This window comes from Cyclopterus lumpus, chromosome 21 (genome assembly GCF_009769545.1).
Source record: "Cyclopterus lumpus isolate fCycLum1 chromosome 21, fCycLum1.pri, whole genome shotgun sequence".
NCBI lineage: Eukaryota > Metazoa > Chordata > Actinopteri > Perciformes > Cyclopteridae > Cyclopterus > Cyclopterus lumpus.
This window is the reverse complement of record NC_046986.1, coordinates 21,017,860-21,035,819: the sequence shown is the minus strand read 5'-3', so window position 1 is coordinate 21,035,819 and position 17,960 is coordinate 21,017,860. Positions and strand designations below refer to the sequence as shown.

General features: G+C 42.0%; 2 protein-coding genes across 4 annotated transcripts in view; both read left to right on the top strand.

The window, feature by feature from the left end:
* itprid2 (ITPR interacting domain containing 2) overlaps nt 1–4,181 on the top strand; it is a 36,774-nt gene extending 32,593 nt beyond the window's left edge. For both annotated transcript variants that reach the window (XM_034561056.1, XM_034561057.1), the window contains 5 exons: nt 40–164; nt 271–385; nt 908–973; nt 1,097–1,393; nt 1,987–4,181. In XM_034561056.1, coding sequence (XP_034416947.1) covers nt 40–164; nt 271–385; nt 908–973; nt 1,097–1,393; nt 1,987–2,094 — 711 coding nt within the window. In that variant the 3' untranslated portion in view covers nt 2,095–4,181. The remainder of the gene's footprint in view (nt 1–39; nt 165–270; nt 386–907; nt 974–1,096; nt 1,394–1,986) is intronic.
* Nucleotides 4,182–4,646: 465 nt separating this feature from the next.
* On the top strand, nt 4,647–17,528 carry cwc22 (CWC22 spliceosome associated protein homolog). Of its 2 annotated transcripts, none has more exons than XM_034561444.1 (20): nt 4,647–4,744; nt 5,931–5,987; nt 6,082–6,320; nt 6,854–7,095; nt 7,987–8,238; nt 9,074–9,202; nt 9,399–9,567; nt 11,300–11,353; nt 11,514–11,649; nt 12,072–12,278; nt 12,377–12,439; nt 12,524–12,619; nt 12,871–12,952; nt 13,273–13,333; nt 14,449–14,526; nt 14,923–15,075; nt 15,209–15,336; nt 15,445–15,546; nt 16,199–16,368; nt 16,480–17,528. In XM_034561444.1, the coding sequence occupies exons 2-20, from the start codon at nt 5,933–5,935 to the stop codon at nt 17,220–17,222; spliced, it is 3,159 nt and encodes a 1,052-aa protein (XP_034417335.1). In that variant the 5' UTR covers nt 4,647–4,744; nt 5,931–5,932; the 3' UTR covers nt 17,223–17,528. The 2 variants fall into 2 exon arrangements, with proteins under 2 accessions (XP_034417335.1, XP_034417336.1); XM_034561445.1 differs by having other exon boundaries at nt 4,725–4,865.
* The last annotated feature ends 432 nt before the right edge of the window (nt 17,529–17,960 follow it).

Here is a 17,960-nt window from a genome sequence, read left to right as displayed (position 1 = left end):
GCGTTATTTAAGAGTGTTACTCTCTTTCTGTATTTTCAGTCTTTGGCGGAGATTTACCAGAAGAGGCAGAGTCTGAACTTGTTCCGCTGTCAGATGACGGATCTGGAGAAGTCAATCATCCGACAGCAGGCCCTGGTCTACAAACACCTGAGCCCTGCTGACAGGTGACTACAGCAGACAGATGCATGTCTCACAGTAATCTGGACAGTGATAATGTGTGATACAAAACCGTGTGTGTGTGTGTGTGTGTGTGTGTGTGTGTGTGTGTAGGATGGAGGTGGAGCAGCTTCAGTCTCTGAGGTCATCGGTCAGAGAGGAGCTGCAGGAGCTGGAACAACAGCTGGAAGACAGACTGATGGAGCTTACACAGCACACACACCACAGGGTATATACACACAAAAACAGACACAGCGCAGTGTATATACACACACAGCACACACACCACAGGGTATATACACACAAAAACAGACACAGCGCAGTGTATATACACACACAGCACACACACCACAGGGTATATACACACAAAAACAGACACAGCGCAGTGTATATACACACACAGCACACACACTACAGGGTATATACACACAAAAACAGACACAGCGCAGTGTATATACGCACACACACCATAGGGTATCTACACACACCACACAGGGTGTATCTACACACACCACACAGGGTATATACACACACAACACACAACACACAGGGTGTATATACACACCACACAGGGTATATACACACACCACACATGGTATATACACACACATCACACACAACACAGGGTATACACACACATCACACACAACACAGGGTATACAGATACGTAACTGCAGTTTTTTAAAACCTCTCTTAAACAATTTATGACCAAACTAAAAACATGACATGATGTGAACTGCTCTCTTCTCAGGGTCTCCGTAGCGACCGCAGTTTCGACAGTCTGTCCACCACCTCTGCGCTGAGAGCCATGGAGCCGGTCAGCGCACACACACACACACACACACACACACACACACACACACACACACACATTTGTTCGATAAACCTAAATTCCCCTAAGTTTGTCTTAATGTACAACCTCTTCGTGTCTGTTCTCCAGGTGTCAGACCTCCTCAGAGAGCAGCTCCTCCTCCAATCAGAGCTCAGCTACGGCAGTCACACCCCCTCCACCGAACCGTCCTCCCGAACCTCCACTCCAGTCGCAGGAGAAGGCGAGCAGAAAGGAGGCGTGTACCGGGCATCAATTAACATAAACCCTGTCCCCGCTCCTCGACCCAACACACACACTGAGGAAGAGGAGAGGGAAGAGGGAGAGAGTGAGGGGGGAGGAGTACCAGAGGAGGAAGGAGCAGCAGGAGGAATCAGAGTGGGGGACCTGCAGCAGCTCATCAGAGAGGTAACATTTTATTTTGACTGGTACTTCACTGGTTAAGTAACGTCCACTCTTGTCTTGTGTTTATTTGTTGTAATATAATGTTAACTGTGTGTATAGAGATAAAAAACAGCCAATGTCAAAACATCTCCATTTATCCATCTTTAACATGATCATGTTTTATGTGTTGATTAAATTTGTAATACGTTTTTGTGATTATTTTAGTTTAGTCCTGTTTTTGTGGGAAACGTATTACTTTCTTATTGCTGTTGGCTAGTGGTTGATTTTTAGATTATTTTTCAAGCACCCTGTTGTCACACAAATGTAAACTTCTTTCTACCGCCACATGACTGCAGGACAGAATAAAGTCGGCACCACCCGCCATGACAAATTCCTCGTATGTGAAAACATACTTGGCAATAAAAGGTTCTAAAAAGACAAACGGCAGGAGCATTTTGCACAATGCAGCCTCTATTAGGGAATATTTTGACATTCGGGGAAAATAGCTTATTCTTAGCTTGTCTGTACTTTCAAACTGCTCATTTAACTCTCAAATAAGTGTTTTCCTAAAAATAACATGGCGGCTGTTTTCAAATTCTGTCTCCACTCTTTTCCAGATTCGAGAGAGCGTGGCGCAGGAGGTCCGACAGGAGATCTACAGCGAGCTGCTGGCTGTCGTGTCGCCAAGCCAAACACCCTTGCCCGGCAGGCAACACCCCCTTTAGTCACAGCAGAGCACCAACTTTTTCACATCCTGCCTTCGTAACCACAGCCTGAGCAGCAACACTGTCTGTCTGTAACACTGTATAGCTGAGTAACAAACACTGTCTGTGCGAACACTATGTGTCTGTAACACTGTATGTCTGTGACACTGGTGACCAACATGTGATAAACCCCGCCTCCAACACACCTGTGGAGGGCGGGGCCTCAGACAGGACTCGTGCACTTCTATGGGTCTGTTTGTTGCTGGTGTGATGCATGCTGGGAACACCAGCTGTCCCTGTGAACCATCAGTGGGGATGTGTCATCGTCACATCCTGTTTCTAAGCTGTTTTGATCAAACTACCACTACCACTTCCACTAATACTACAAGTAGTACTGCTAATATTACTCTGCCAGTACTAGTCCCAATCCTGTGAATTTCTTTTCCCTACAATCCCAGTCTGAGATCAGATCAGTGCGTATTGATGATAGTGATAGTAATAATGATGATAATTATAAATCAGTAGCTTGTTACTTAAAATATATTCAATAATTTGGCAGAGTTTAACCTTTTTAAAGCAACATACAGGGGAAAAACTCCTTTATGAATGTTGTAATTGCCTTATTAAGGATATTTAAATCTAAGCCCTCTTGCCTTTTAGTTTGAGTTTGCATTCCTTAAACTTCAGTGAGCTTTTACTCAAAGTTATTCATTCCATGAACATTTCACCTTAATGTTAATGATTTAAATTTAAAGATACACAGTTTAAGGTTTATGCTTCTACAGCTGTCCACACTCCATCATTGCCATCATCATCGTCATTGAGCTTCTGCTCCTCTTGCCTCATTCACCGTTGAATCTGTCACTTTCCATTGTTATCCTGATTTGTTGAGCTTGGCAAAACCTATTCTGAACTGAAAGGGTTGAACAAGATGTTGGACTGTCCCTTTAACACTCACAGTCTCTACTTTGTGTGTGTGCTGTGTGTTGGTTGTTACAGAGCAGGTGATGAGGTTAGCGTGTTATATCATTAGGTACTGCAGAGGTCAACGGTCACTCTGCAGCAGCAGGTTTCAGTAAGTTGTCATGGCCACAGTGATGATGATGTTTATGATGATGACGACGCAGAGCCTGGTCAGCAGAACATTTATTGGTGGAGCAGGCAAAGTAGCCCAAACCGTAGCTGCATTAGGATGTTAGCCGCATTAGTGTGTTCACTTCCGACTGTCCGATGACAAATCTGTGCAATAATATGAACGTATTGATTGATTACTGAGACTATTGTATCAGTAAATCACCGCTAACACTGCAGGTCACTCTGCTCCACTGCAGCACAATTCATACAAACTTATCTGCAGATGTTCCTGCTTTTTGTACAGAATCCACAGAAGTGATTGATCACTGAACAATGAATTACTAATGACCATTTACTCAACATCAGTTTTTCTTTAGCACTAAAGCCTGTGTGTAGTGTCTGCATGGTGCCTCGCAGGTTTCCAGAGACACCATCAGGGGCTGAAAACTGAAGATCTTGGGAGTAGCTGAGGCAACACAAGCACTCTGTACCGACCACAGCACAGTCAATATCAAACAAACGCGCTAAATACCTCCTCTTCTTTCTTTCTTTTTTTAAAATCTTCTTCTGCACAGACTCATATTAGTATTTAAATTAAATACTGAGAGATGAACTATTGGGAAACAATTTATTGATTGTGTTTTTTTGTCGTTGTTCGGTTTTGATGTTTGGAACAATAGATGGTGAAGAGATTCTGAGCTCGACGGTAATGAGTCTGAACTTCAAACCTTTATTCTCATCAACATTTATTGCCTTTGTATTTGTTTAAAACTTTTCTTTGTTTTTATGATCACAGACTTTGCTGGACCAACATCCACAGTGTAATGTGTTTTTTATAATTTTTGAACTGATCAAGAAAATCCTTCCCACACTTCTAATTTGACCTTTCTGTCTGACTATTGGTGTCTAATCATTTCTATTGATGTGTATTAATGATGATGTGTACTTTTTATTGATGTCTTCTCAGCGGGATGCAGGGGAGAGATCACTCTGTAGAAATAGAGGATAATAAAGATGTATTTATTTTCAGTACAGATGAGTGTTGCTTAACTTTGTGCTAATTGTAGTTCTACTCTACATTTCAAATGGAAATATTGTACTTTTTATTTAACTTATTTATCTGACAACCATTGCTTGTTTTTACTTTGTAGTATAATATTGTACATATAAACCCAATATTGAGCCTATTCTGCATCGTTATAGAGTAAACTACACTTCATTTCCACTCCTTTTGGGGCTTGAACTGAACTGAATCTTCGACTTTATGCATCACACTTTTTAGAATAGCATTTAATTGCTTTTTCAAATTGATCCTGCATTTTTCTTTTTTTTGTATTTAGACGGATATACCAAAAAGACATTCTAGTGTTTTCCTATCTTAAATGACACTCGTAATGGACTAGTCACATTGTGAAAGTAAATATTTCCACCACCAGTGGGCGATACATTAAAAAGCCATTACATTTAAGCAGCCTGTGGACTTTTATTGTGAAATCCGTAAGCGATCCGTTACCCGGAAGTATTTAAGTTATTGTAGGAAATATTCCGCCATAAGAACGTCACTGATTTAACGGACAAAAAGGCGGAAAACAGATCGGTAAGAGGACATTAAAAGACACCGAAATACAGATAGAGTTTATCTTCAGAGTTGGAGAGTAAACAGTCTGGAGGTTTCACCGACAAATAACTAGCACCTTTGCTAACTAGCTGGAACTAAAGTAAGATTAACCTAACTGTTAGCTCACTAGCGTTAGCTAATTTAAGCTCATCCAAACACACATGGCGATAACACAGACGTGGTCTTTGGGGTTTTGGTTGAGTATTAACGGGTGATAATGGTATGATAACCGGCTAACATGACTAATTGAGGCCTACGGCTTTTTTTAATTTAAGTTATGTCGGAGACACTTAATGGTGTTATCTCTTCCTGTACGTTAGCTACAGGTAGATCGAGCTAACAGTAAACTTGTATTAATGTATTTGAAGGGATCGGATGGCCCAGAAGCAAAACAAACGATACCCTTTATACCTGCTGTCGTTTAGAAATATGTGTCTCTGATGCATTTAGTCGGGACAGAAAATGATTTGGAAAGACTCAACAAAAGTGTCTTTACATGATGCTGGGACGGTCATCCGGGTAATTGATAAATCGATAGACAGAAAACACATCGGCAGCTATTTTGACAATCATAATAAAATGAACGTGTCAAATAAAAAGACCAAATACTTTTATGATCCCACCTTTAATGTGAGAATGTAATGCTTTCATTGTTATGCATCACAGTAAACTGATGAACCGTCGCGTTTTTGGACTGTTGGTTGAACAGAAATACAATACAATATATATTTATTATTATTATTATTATTTTTTCTGTTGTTATGGGCACTTGCCATTTTCACTGCCTTCCCATGTCTAAGACTCAATGAATCATCAAGAAAATAAGAAGTTGGCTTGATGTGATTGATCATGTTTTTAGTTCAAAAGGAGCTGATGTCATCACAACAATACTGTTAAGCTAATTCTTCAAAGGTGAAGCTATTGGGGAAATATGTATCAAAACTATTAATATCCTTTTAGATAGCATTTTGTAGTGACTGTTGATGTTGGTCTTTTCATGGGATTAGATAACCAGAAGAAAAGATTAAATATTGTTTTAATAATGTTTGTTAATCAATGGAATCTTGGTACTTTTATGTGTGAGTAAATATGTAATGGCTTTTACAATATTTATTAGAATCATATAAATGTGTATCTATGGGTTTTTTTTCTTTCTTTTTTTCAGGTATGGACTCTCCAGGCAGAAGTCAAAGTCCCAGTCCTGCGCAAAAAGAACAAAGTGGTGAGTAAAACCTGCTGTAACTGTTTATGCTGTTGTAACAGTGGTAATACTAGTGGCTGCTGTTTTGACATCTATCTAATAATGCTGTCTTCAGGACCGCCAGAAGACAAGTCCAATCCCGCAGCAGAGACGCCTCAACAGGCCGAATCGGTTGAAAGAAGCCCCAAAGAGAAGTCATCCCCTCAAGCCAGTCCTGCAGGGCGTTCCCCCTCCAGGAGTCCCGCCTCCGGGAGTGGTGCCTCCAGCAGCTCAGACGACAGCAGCAGCAGTGATGATGAGGATGAACATCATGGTGCATTGAGGAAGTTAAGGAGCAGTGTAGCTCAGATCAAAGTAAGCAAGGATTAATGTTGTCTTTACTGGCATTTCATGTCAGGTCATACACTGATTATGGTCGACTTCCTGCTGTTAGTAAACGAAGGATGTTTGCTGCACACAATCGGGCTCAGGGAAGGAACCTCTGCTGGAGAAACTCACATTTGTTTGGTGGGAGGGGCTGGCGCATGTACAGAAATGGCAAGAAATATGTGGAAGGAAAAATGTTGCTGTGACAGCAGTGCTTCAAGAAATATGATGCGGTGTCGTGTGACGGGATCACTCAGTTTGTTTCAGTCAAAATGTATTTAAAATTTAAAATTCTTAATTCACATGTGTTTATCTTATTAAAATATTCTGATTTATAAATCATCTTTTTTGGCATTTAGCTCTCCAGCTAGTCAGCTGGCACACACCTACATGTTTACCCTTCTTTTGTAGGCTATTTGGCATCACAAGCAATTCCATCATACAGGGATAATCAAGATTCTTTTAACGGGACCAAAGACTGAAGAAATAAAGCTGACACTATTTTCTTCTTTGATGTTCAGAGATCAAAATCCAAGTCTGTGTCCAGAGAAAGAGACGGATCCATATCCAAAGACCGAGACAGATCGAGGTCTAGAGAGCGAGACAGATCCTGGGGACGGGACAGGTCCAGATCCAGATCTAGAGAGAGAGACAGATCAAGATCCAGAGGACGAGACAGGTCCAGGTCAAGAGGACAAGACAGATCCAGGTCCAGAGAGAGAGACCGGGACCGGGGTCGCTACGACAGAGGACGCTATACACGGTAACGAACAGACGCACACAGCTTTTTATTGGCTTGTAGATTTTTGCTGACTAACTTTTCACGAGTTTAAAATTAGTTGATCAATATGTTCAATACCCTGTGAAACCGGGTCATCAACACCATTTCGTTCATAAAACACCGTACACAAAGTCTTCTTTAATACAGCATGACGTTCATTTAGTACATTATGGTCCATTTAGAGTCAAATAGACCATAAAGCAGGGGATGCTTTAGGGCGGGGCTTACGGTGATTGACAGGTCACTACCAATGCATTGTCTGTTTTCTGTTCAAGTTCATCAAAATGTTGGTTGCCTGATAATATTGTATTCCACATTCAGTTGTTCTTAGCGCCACCCTTTTGTGTCACTTCTGGTTGCAAAAGTGTACTAAGAAGACAATGGCTAAAAACCAAGATGGCACCGTTCAAATTGTCAAACTTAAGGCTTCAAAGCAGTAGTCCGCAAGCCAATGGGCCATACATGATATAAAACACATGATATAAAACAAAGTGTTGTTTTGTCTAAAAGCATGACACAGAAAAGTGTGACATTACTTACTGACATGTAACATACATCTTTAATTAGGGTAGAAATAATAGTGTTGATTATACGAATTCTATTTTTACTAAAATACTGAATACGTTAACTCTGCTCTTTCCATTTCAATAGATAAAAAGTTTTTACACCTGGTTTTAGAAACCGTTTCTTTCCAGAAAACGGTGTCTCTTTTATTTTGACACGGTGTAAACCTACTCGAACCACTAAAACCTTTAAGTTTGCCTTTACCAGACCAGTTTAGGCTAGAGAGTTTATGAAAGGTGAACATTAGTTTAACTTTTTATTTTATTCGCTTTCTCTCTGCTTTCTCTCTGCTTTCTGTCCTCCACCCAGGGATCGCTATGATGATCGGCGTGACGATAGGGACGGGCGTGACCGGTGGACCAATCGGGGTGCCGAGTCAGATCACAGGAGGCGAGGACACTCCGGCTCCCCTACAACAGACCGGGAGCCAGTGGCGGCAGAGGGGCCGCCGGTCAAGAAGAAGAAGGAGGAGATCGACCCGATCCTGACCAGGACGGGTGGAGCTTACATCCCCCCCGCCAAGCTGCGCATGATGCAGCAGCAAATCACTGACAAGACCAGGTAAGACTGTTTTAAATTATTATTATTTTTTTCCTCTTCGTTTTTGTCAATTGTCCATCAGTTTGTAGATTTATTTTCTTTCTTCCAGGAAGTTATTTACGTGGGAAAATGTCCAGATTTAAAATTCGCTGCAGAGAAAATCCATCATAGTAAATGTTTAATTACGCTAATATTAACCATTGTAAATTGGTCAATGTTGAATTATCACCGTTGAACATGCATTCAAAGTAGAGCTATGATCGGGCCCAAAAAACATCCCTGGCCCTACATGAACCCACAAGCTTCTGTCCAAGCCTGACCTGAGCCCAGAACCACCTCAGCACTTTTGGGCCCAAGCCAATAAAATACCTGAACTTCCACATTAAACATATAATAATAACAAAGACGCTTTACATAAGGCATAGACATACAAAACTAAACTAAATAGAAAGACAAAGAGCAAACAAACAAATAAATGGAACATTTCAGGTAAAAAAAAAAGAAAACTTGAGAAGTTCTGAGGAATGAGTCGTATAGTGGAGGGTAAAACATGCATTATATATGTATAACATTTATGACATGATCTCTGACCTGTGTCTGCTCCTACCGAATGTTCAGCACAACCCCAAAACAGTCATTTGTCAGACTATAAGGAATGTAAAATTGGCTTTTAAAGAAAGAAAAATCTGAAATAATCTTATCGACACATGAATGCACCAGCATGCAGCATAAAGCCAACAATAATGTAACACCGAGCTGCAGTTCTAATCAAATGTTTAGCTCTATACCTGCGACGTGTAACTGAAATCTTGACTGTATTTATACGACGCCATATAATTCTTGTTGTCCTGTGCAGCCTGGCCTATCAGAGGATGAGCTGGGAGGCCCTGAAGAAGTCCATCAACGGTCTGATCAACAAAGTCAACGTGTCCAACATCGTCCACATAATCCAGGAGCTGCTGCAGGAGAACATCGTCAGGGGCAGGTGAACAATGGAACGCAGCAACATAAAACTTCACATTAATACTCAAAGGCTACTTTACTAAACAAAGATGCTTCCTGATCAGTGTTATTGATTGAAAACAGTGAAACTGAGAATCTTTCCTCTGTATTCCACTGGAGGTCGTGTCTGACTGTCTCCCTGACTTCCCGCTGTATCCGTCTACCTGTCTGTCTCTCAGGGGTCTGCTGTCTCGCTCGGTGCTGCAGGCTCAGGCGGCGTCGCCGACCTTCACTCACGTTTACTCTGCCGTCGTCGCCATCATTAACTCCAAGTTCCCTCAGATTGGAGAGCTGATCCTCAAACGCCTCATCCTGGCCTTCAGGAGGAGCTACCGCCGCAACCTCAAGGTACCTGTCTGTCTGATTTTATATCATACAATCAGGGCTGGGCGGTATGGCCAAAATATCACAGTATTTTGTAAGATTCTGCTGGTTTCGCGGTATATCACGGTATTTTTTTTTCCCAGTAAACGCATTCATTCGTTGACTTCGAAAAGGACCACCAGCCAACTGAACAGATGTTTGTGTGGCTGTGTCTTCCATTCTGTCTCTTCCTGTTTTGTTCAACTACATTCCCCTGGGTCCTAAGTCCCTCCAGGTTCATCTTCTTATCACCCTCTCTGTACCAACGTACATTTATAACAAATACCACACAGTAATCAGCGTTGCATATGTGTAACCAAAAAGCAACAACAAGTTGTATTGGTCTCTCGTTGTTCCTCCTGCATCGCTCTTTTCCGTTTTTTAGTGTAGCGACAGAGTTTCTTCTTGTTGTGATAGTGGGCGAGCTGTACCCAGCATGCCGTTCGGCGGTGTCATTTTATAAATGTACCATTATTAGCGCTACAAATTGTTTGTGTCACAAACTGTTGTTGTGGTGTTTTACTCTGTTAAAGAGTGTTGGTTGTGTGTTATTAATTGTTGTTATAACCATAACTCCATCTCAATACACGTAAGACATGTAGCTTCGACCGCTGCACCCTCAGTGGTGAGCGGTGAACAATATATTTTGCTGCCTGCCGAAGAGCGACAACAGTTGTTACGGCTATGACAGTATATGAAAAATCCATACCGGTATACCGCCCAGCCCTACGGCGAGGTGTTTTTGTTAATAGTTTTAATGCCATTACCCGGAGACTAACATGAGCAGAGCCCTAAACTCCAGGACTAGTGAACAAGACAGCCGGGTCAGCTCAAACTGCACCACTTCTCAAAACTTTGACCAACTGTGGACAATGACGTGATCGCTGGTCCGTTTCATCTACAAGACCTGCTCATGTACAGCGTTTTGTAATAATAATAATAGCTTGTTCACCATTACTGGAGATATAATGTTGGTAGCAGCACAGTGATGGTTTAGTTGGTCAGTAAAGTTAACTCTGATTTCATTATTCTCATACAGTCAGGGGACGGTGAGATGCTTCCAAAGCAACACCGTTAACATTTAGAAATTGAAAAGCTTTTCTCCGTTTGTCAGACTGTGACCTTCATCAAGACCATGTAGCCCGACTTTAGGTTATGTTTCAAAGTCCATTGAGCCGTTTCTGTTTATTCAATTGAGAAACTAATTGTGCCATTTCCAACGTATTCCCACCTCCACTGAGGTGAACATGTTTTAACTTGAGCAGGCTGAAGCTGGATGATTCAAATGTAGAGAGACGAATAAGAAACTACACCTGAATTATTCTAGATGGTTTTTAACCCCGGCCACCTCACTACAGATGATATCTGTACGTCTATAAGATGTTTAAGATTAGATTCATGACCCCAGATTTGTTTTCTCAGCCAGTACAACACAGCAAATGCATAACTTCTTCATATGTACATTGATGCTCCTCCCAGTATCCCAGCTCATTGCGGAGTTTCTGTTTGTGGCAAATAAACACAAACATTTGCTTAAATAATTTGACACAATGTTTATTCTGAACCAAATTTCTTTATTTAAATGGAAGGTTAAGAGTCTGAAAGTCTTTTCTTTCTTTCTTTTTCCTGAAGTTTGAATTGTGTTTCCTATCATTATAGACTTTGACTGTATTCATATTAGTAATCTATTAAAACCAGTCTGTCTTTTGTTTTCCAGCAACAATGCTTGACGGCCTCAAAGTTTGTGGCACATCTCATCAACCAGAACGTGGTAGGTCCTGCTGTCTTGTATTATTATACTAATAATATCAGTTCTAATAATATTATTATCAGACGGTTTGAGTGTTTGTGTTCAGCTCTATTGAAGTTTGTTTACCTCTCCCTCTCCCTCTCTCTCTCTCTCTGTCGGCGCCGTGGTCTCTCGCCCTCAGGCCCACGAGGTTCTTTGTCTGGAGATGCTCACTCTGCTGTTGGAGCGTCCGACTGACGACAGCGTGGAGGTCGCCATCGCCTTCCTGAAGGAGTGTGGACTCAAACTGACCGAGGTGTCCCCGCGAGGAATCAACGGTAGCCACTTAAACACGGCCTTCCACGTCTACTTCAAGCCAGGCGCCTTTGTTGCCACACACACACACACACACACACACACACACACACACACACACACACACACACACACACACACAGAGAGCTGTAAATAAAGTAAAAGAGACACGGTTTTTGGGAGCCAGCTGTTACAAGCCTGCTTCATGACAAAAACATGAAGCGTTCAGGGACTTTGTTTCCCCTGAAGCTGTCTTCTCGGCCTGAGCTCACCCTCAAAACTGTGTAAGACCTCCAACAAGCAAAAATATCCGAAAATCTGAACCGTTAAACTAACGGTATTGCATTTGTCAGAAGATCTGACATTTTCTAATTAAAATTCATCCTAAATATCTGCACAATTCATCGTAATTGTGACTACTAACCCTGTCCTTCTCTCTTTTCAGCCATATTTGAGCGTCTCAGGAACGTCCTTCACGAGTCGGCCATTGATAAGAGGGTCCAGTACATGATCGAGGTGATGTTTGCCATCAGGAAGGATGGTTTCAAAGATCATCCAGTGATCCTAGAGGGCCTGGACCTGGTGGATGAGGGAGACCAGTTCACCCACATGCTGCCGCTGGATGACGAGTACAACACCGAAGAACTCCTCAGTAAGAAAGACCTCTACCTGACTCTCCAAGTCTCTCTGCAGAAAGACATCTGTATATGTAATTCTAACGTGTGTGTGTGTGTGTTTATGTTCATTCAGATGTGTTTAAGATGGACCCAGACTTCCTGGAGAGCGAGGAGAAATACAAAACCATTAAAAGAGGTCAGAATACACCCGAACATCAAACCGACCAATCAGCTGTCACTTCCCTCTCAGTTTAACCAATCAGCTCTCACCTCCCGACAGATATCCTGGACGAGGGCAGCAGCGACTCAGGGGAGGAGGGCGATGGCAGCGACGAAGAGGAAGACGATGAAGAAGAGAACGCGGAGGAGGGAGGAGGTGAGGCCTGCAAAACAGACAGTTTTGGAAACGGTTGTATATTGTTTGTTTGAGGCAACTCTTAAACGTGGTAGGTTTTAACGAAAAAGATGTTGTGTTGCATTATGGGAAACGTAGGATCCAGTGTTTGTGAGGGTCACAGCCTCTGCTTTTTAAGTAATAGTTTAACATTTTGGGGGGAAATTTTGTAGACCAAAGTTACAGATTTTAACACAATATTAAAGAAGCCTCTCTCTCTCTCTTTCCCTCAGATGAGAAAATCACCATCTATGATATGACAGAAGTCAACCTGGTTGCTTTTAGAAGAACCATCTACCTCGCTATCCAGTCCAGGTACACACACACACACACACACACAGCAGACATACACAGAGTAACACACACTCTTACAAATACACAGTGACTCAATTGTCTCTCAGGGTGTTGGCAGTTATTTACAGCTCCTTCTATATTTGATGGACTTGGAATAATATTTAAATCTCGTGTGTGTGTGTGCAGCCTAGTTACCATGGTTTCATTGTAGAGCGGCTCACAGGTTTGGAGAACAGGATGAAACTGAAATGGCTTTAGAAAATATCACACAAACAGGAACACACACACACAAGCTCACAGATGTATTCTTACTAATGGCTAGATTTTTTTTTTGTCTGTAGTTTGGACTTTGAGGAGTGCGCTCACAAGCTGATCAAGATGGACTTTCCTGACAGCCAGACGGTAAGTCCACACACACACACACACACACACACACACACACACTTGGCAGATTTAAAAAGCCTCAGTGACGCAAACGCACACAGATGAGGATAATTGTCTCTTTTCCTTCTTCTTTTCTCCACTGAGGATAAATCTAAAAATAATGTGGAAGAATAAAACAAGCTGACAAATGGTAAAAAGTCGATTCCTAGAAGTGTTGCCATAACAACAGCTGGACGCTCAAGATAATTAATATGCAGAGTGAACCTTGTCAACCAGCGTTTCATCAGCGTTAAGACTGACTCACTCGACTCAGCAGCTGGAACACCGATTGACTGAGATGTTGATGGAAGCAAAAAAAGTACATTACAATATAATTGCACAGCTTTCACATCAAAAAGAAAAACAAGACGTCTGAATCAGTTGCACCAAGAAGACGGCGGCGGCCTCGCGGGGGACCGCATTCCTCTTTCCCAACAACTTCTCGAACAATTTATGGAAATACTGCAACATGGCAGTATTTGATTCAAATGGAAAATATGTGTCAAGATACCCTTTCACAGGGATGAATGGCTGAATCAATGAAAACAAAAATGACTGTAAAAACAAACGCTCCCTCTAATATCCCGAATCATATCTCAATTCTAGTGTCAGTCAGAAATAATCCCCATTACATCTCTCAGCCCCAGTTTGCATGTTAACGCTTGGTAACAGGAACTAAACGCTTCGTTCTTTTTAGAAACGCCCCTTCAGATTTAAGAAAGTTCATAAAATAGATTTTAAATATTATCTTTGCCAGCATGCTTTTGGGAAAGGGGTCGGTGTTTTGAATTTGTGTGTCGTACAAGACAGACGCTGACCGCCACCGATGCATCACAGCTGCCTTCGACACTCGGTCGAAACAAAGCGTCTCTGGGATTTCACACCTGGCCGCTGCACTCTCATTCACATCATTTGACCTTTGAACCTCATTTAACGCGCCGCTCCCTGTCCGATCACAGCGGGTCGAGAAGCCGGAACATGAGCGAACAGACGCAAAGTCAACGTCACGATAAGATTGTTGTTTGGTAAACATGACGTGATCTTTGATGTGGGATGTAATGTATTCATAAGATGTGTTCTGTTTGTGTGAACAGAAGGAGCTTTGTAACATGATCCTGGACTGCTGCGCCCAACAGAGAACCTACGAGAAGTTCTTTGGTCTGCTGGCCGGGGTGAGACGGGAAAACACTTCATCTTCTCTCTGAACGAAGTTTGTGGTTTTCATTTAAAAATCGGTTTCCCTGTTACTGTGGAAACTCGCAAGCCGTTTTGTTTGTTATTTAATTTCTATTTTTCTGGCGGTGCTCTTGAGTACGTCAACCGTGCCATACAAACCAGATATTTAATATTTTAAATATGTGTCAGGCAGACGGTTCCCCTTTCTTATCATGGTTGATTAACCGCCCTGCACATTGAGGCCTGTGAAGCGATGCTTTGTGATCAGGTTTCAGTCGGGCTAGCATCCCAACGTGATGAGTGACACGTGATCGGGTGCAGATTGATTTCCCTTCAAATCCCATCTGAAATCCTGCTGAACTGCATGTAACTGTTGTGCCTTTTGTCTTCAGAGGTTCTGTCTGCTGAAGAAGGAGTATATGGAGAGTTTTGAGGGGATTTTTGCGGAGCAGTACGAAACCATTCACCGGCTGGAGACCAACAAACTGAGGAACGTGGCTCGGCTGTTTGCTCACCTGCTCTACACGGACTCTGTGCCCTGGAGTGTAAGGGCCGACACGCACACATGGATCTGGTTGTTCTTTCTGATTGATTTTTTCTCAGAATTCATGTTTCTCTGTCTCTCTCTCTGTGTGTGTGTGTGTGTGTGCTGTCTTGTGAATGTCTCTCGATCACCAGGTGCTGGAGTGCGTCCGGATGAGCGAGGATACCACAACGTCATCCAGCAGGATCTTTGTTAAGATCCTTTTCCAGGAGCTCTGTGCCTACATGGGCCTCCCCAGACTCAACCAGAGGCTCAAAGACCCGTACGAACACACACACACACACCCACTGAAACATGAGGTATTCTGTTTCGCTTCAAAGATAAATAAAGATTAGAAAAAGCAAATTAAGCTGCAAACTGTGTGTTTCAGGACTCTGCAGCCGTACTTTGAAGGTCTCTTTCCTCGTGATAATCCCAGAAATACTCGCTTTGCCATCAACTTCTTCACCTCTATCGGACTGGGAGGCCTGACGTAAGAAACGCATAACGTGTGTGTGTATGTATGTATGTATGTATATATATATATATATATATATATATATATATATATATATATATATATATATATATATACATACATACATACATACATACATGCATACAAACACACACACACTATACTGTCTCAGCCTCAAATTGGAGGACGCTTGAATGTTTGAGCCATATGTGAAAGTGGTTTCCTTAATAATTTTTTGCATCTATAAATTAAAAAGTTGATTGTACTCTCATAATTGGTAAATGTCAATTTATCCGAGACTTAAATTAATTTAAAGAATTAAAAGTGGTTTGCCAGTCTAGCCATGTCCAAGCATTGAAAGATTATTGATATAATACATAATTGTAGTTTGTATCGTCGGTTAAACGGGAAATAAATAGCATGAAAGTCTGAAGTTCAACACACAAAAAAGTTTGTTTGGAAGAAAAATAAGTTTTTGTTTTCTGAATGTAATGTTTCATAGATTTATAGATAGATGGATAGATAGATCGTATCATTTTACTTTGTAACATTTTAATATTTCTTTATTTGTATTTTATTACAAAACCAATATTACATTCTGTCCAAACTTTTGCATGAATGTTGTGTATATACAAACATTTCTCACGCACATAATTCTCTCTCTCAGGGACGAGTTGAGGGAACATTTGAAGAATGCTCCCAAGATAATCATGACTCAGAACCAGGAAGTGGAATCCTCTGACTCCTCCTCCTCCTCAGACTCCTCTTCGTCTGAGTCCTCCTCCTCCTCAGACTCCTCGAGTGAATCAGATTCCTCTGACTCCAGCAGCAGCTCAGGTACATCCATATTATTTTATTAAAAGTGAAACTAATTGCATGGTTTTTTTTTATCTGTAAATGTTCTTTTTCTGAAAAATATATATTTTATTTTCCCCTCTTGTCCTTCAGACGAGGACAGCAAACAGAAAAAGAAGAAGAAGAGAAAAGAACAAAGCGAGGAGAAGAACAACAAGAAGAAGGGGGAGGACAAGAAGAAGAAGAACAAGAAGATCAAGAACAAGAAGGACAAACAGTCGGACAAGAAGCGAGTCGAACGCAAGAACGACGATGACCACGGTGACGAGAAGCAGGCGAGGAAGGACAGGAAAGGCCTCGCACGTGAGGTGGAGGGGCATGAGCGTGCACGTGAGGTAGAGGGGCGTGAGCGTACACGTGAGGTAGAGGGGCGTTCACGTGAGGTGGAGGGGCGTGAGCGTACACGTGAGGTAGAGGGGCGTGCACGTGAGGTGGAGGGGCGTGAGCGTGCACGTGAGGTAGAGGGGCGTGCACGTGAGGTGGAGGGGCGTGAGATGGCAGGGCGTGCACGTGAGGCAGAAGGCCGTGAGCGCGCACGTGAGGTAGAGGACCGTGCGGCTACCCACCGGAGCAGACGTGACGAAAGGGCTGAGGAGGAGGAAGAAGAGGAGGAGAAGGAGGAACGGAGGAGAAGCAAAATGGACTTTCAAGGCCGACAAAGAGACGGAGTGAGCGAGAGAGACAGAGGGAGGGTCAGAGAGAGCGAGCGAGCGAGGGACCGAGAGCCTGAGGAGAAGAGAGAGGGCGAGAAGGAGCGAGAAAAGCCGAGGGAGAGGGAGAGGAATAAAGAGAACAGAGACAGGAACCGAGAGCGAGAGGAGAGAAGGAGGAGGTGAAGCGGCAGTGATGGACTGACGCGGACATCTTCTCCTTCTGTACCTCCTCCCGTCATCACTCTGGGTGTTGGGGATTTGGGTATTGCTCACTCACTCTCTTGTCTATCTCTTGACTTAATCTGTCTGTCTGTATTTTCTATTAAGATGTTTGTTGTTGGTGACATTTTGGGGAGAAAAACTAAAAACATTAAAGTTGCTTTCGATGTTTTTTTTAAATCGTTTTCAGTTTCAACTGTTTTCAGCTCCTGACCATTATTTAGGAAGCAATTGATCAGCAAAAATAACTAAATGTTCTACTTATCAGCATCACTACGACTGCAGTTTGTGTTATTTAATACTATAATTAACAATAAATTATGATTTCTATGATCTATATAGGAAGCCAAACAGCTTTTTATATTCTGAGCCGAGCTGTTTTTTCTTCAGCTCGTCTTCTTCAAAGAGCAGACTGAGGATGAATGTAACGTAGCTCTTCCTCCTGCAGCTGATTGGTTCAGTGTCAGATCCTCATGTCAAATTATCCTTCTTGCTTCTTGTGTCCTGATGTTAAGATGAGTTATTATCATTATACATCCTTTGAATACAGTAAATATCAAAATGTGACCACTAGTTGCTATTGGGCCAAAATGTTCATGACATTTTTATTTATATATATATATATATATATTAGTGCTGGGTAAAAGATGAAAACATTTAATCGATTAATCACATGTTTTTCTGTGATTAACTGCGATTAAT

Bases quoted from the DNA above. Each gene is read 5' to 3' on its own strand.
- cwc22 (XM_034561444.1), top strand. From the start codon at position 5,933: ATGGACTCTCCAGGCAGAAGTCAAAGTCCCAGTCCTGCGCAAAAAGAA. The intron at 12,279-12,376 runs GTAAGAAAGACC...ATGTTCATTCAG, and splicing joins CAACACCGAAGAACTCCTCA to ATGTGTTTAAGATGGACCCA. The intron at 15,337-15,444 runs GTACGAACACAC...TGTGTGTTTCAG, and splicing joins AACCAGAGGCTCAAAGACCC to GACTCTGCAGCCGTACTTTG.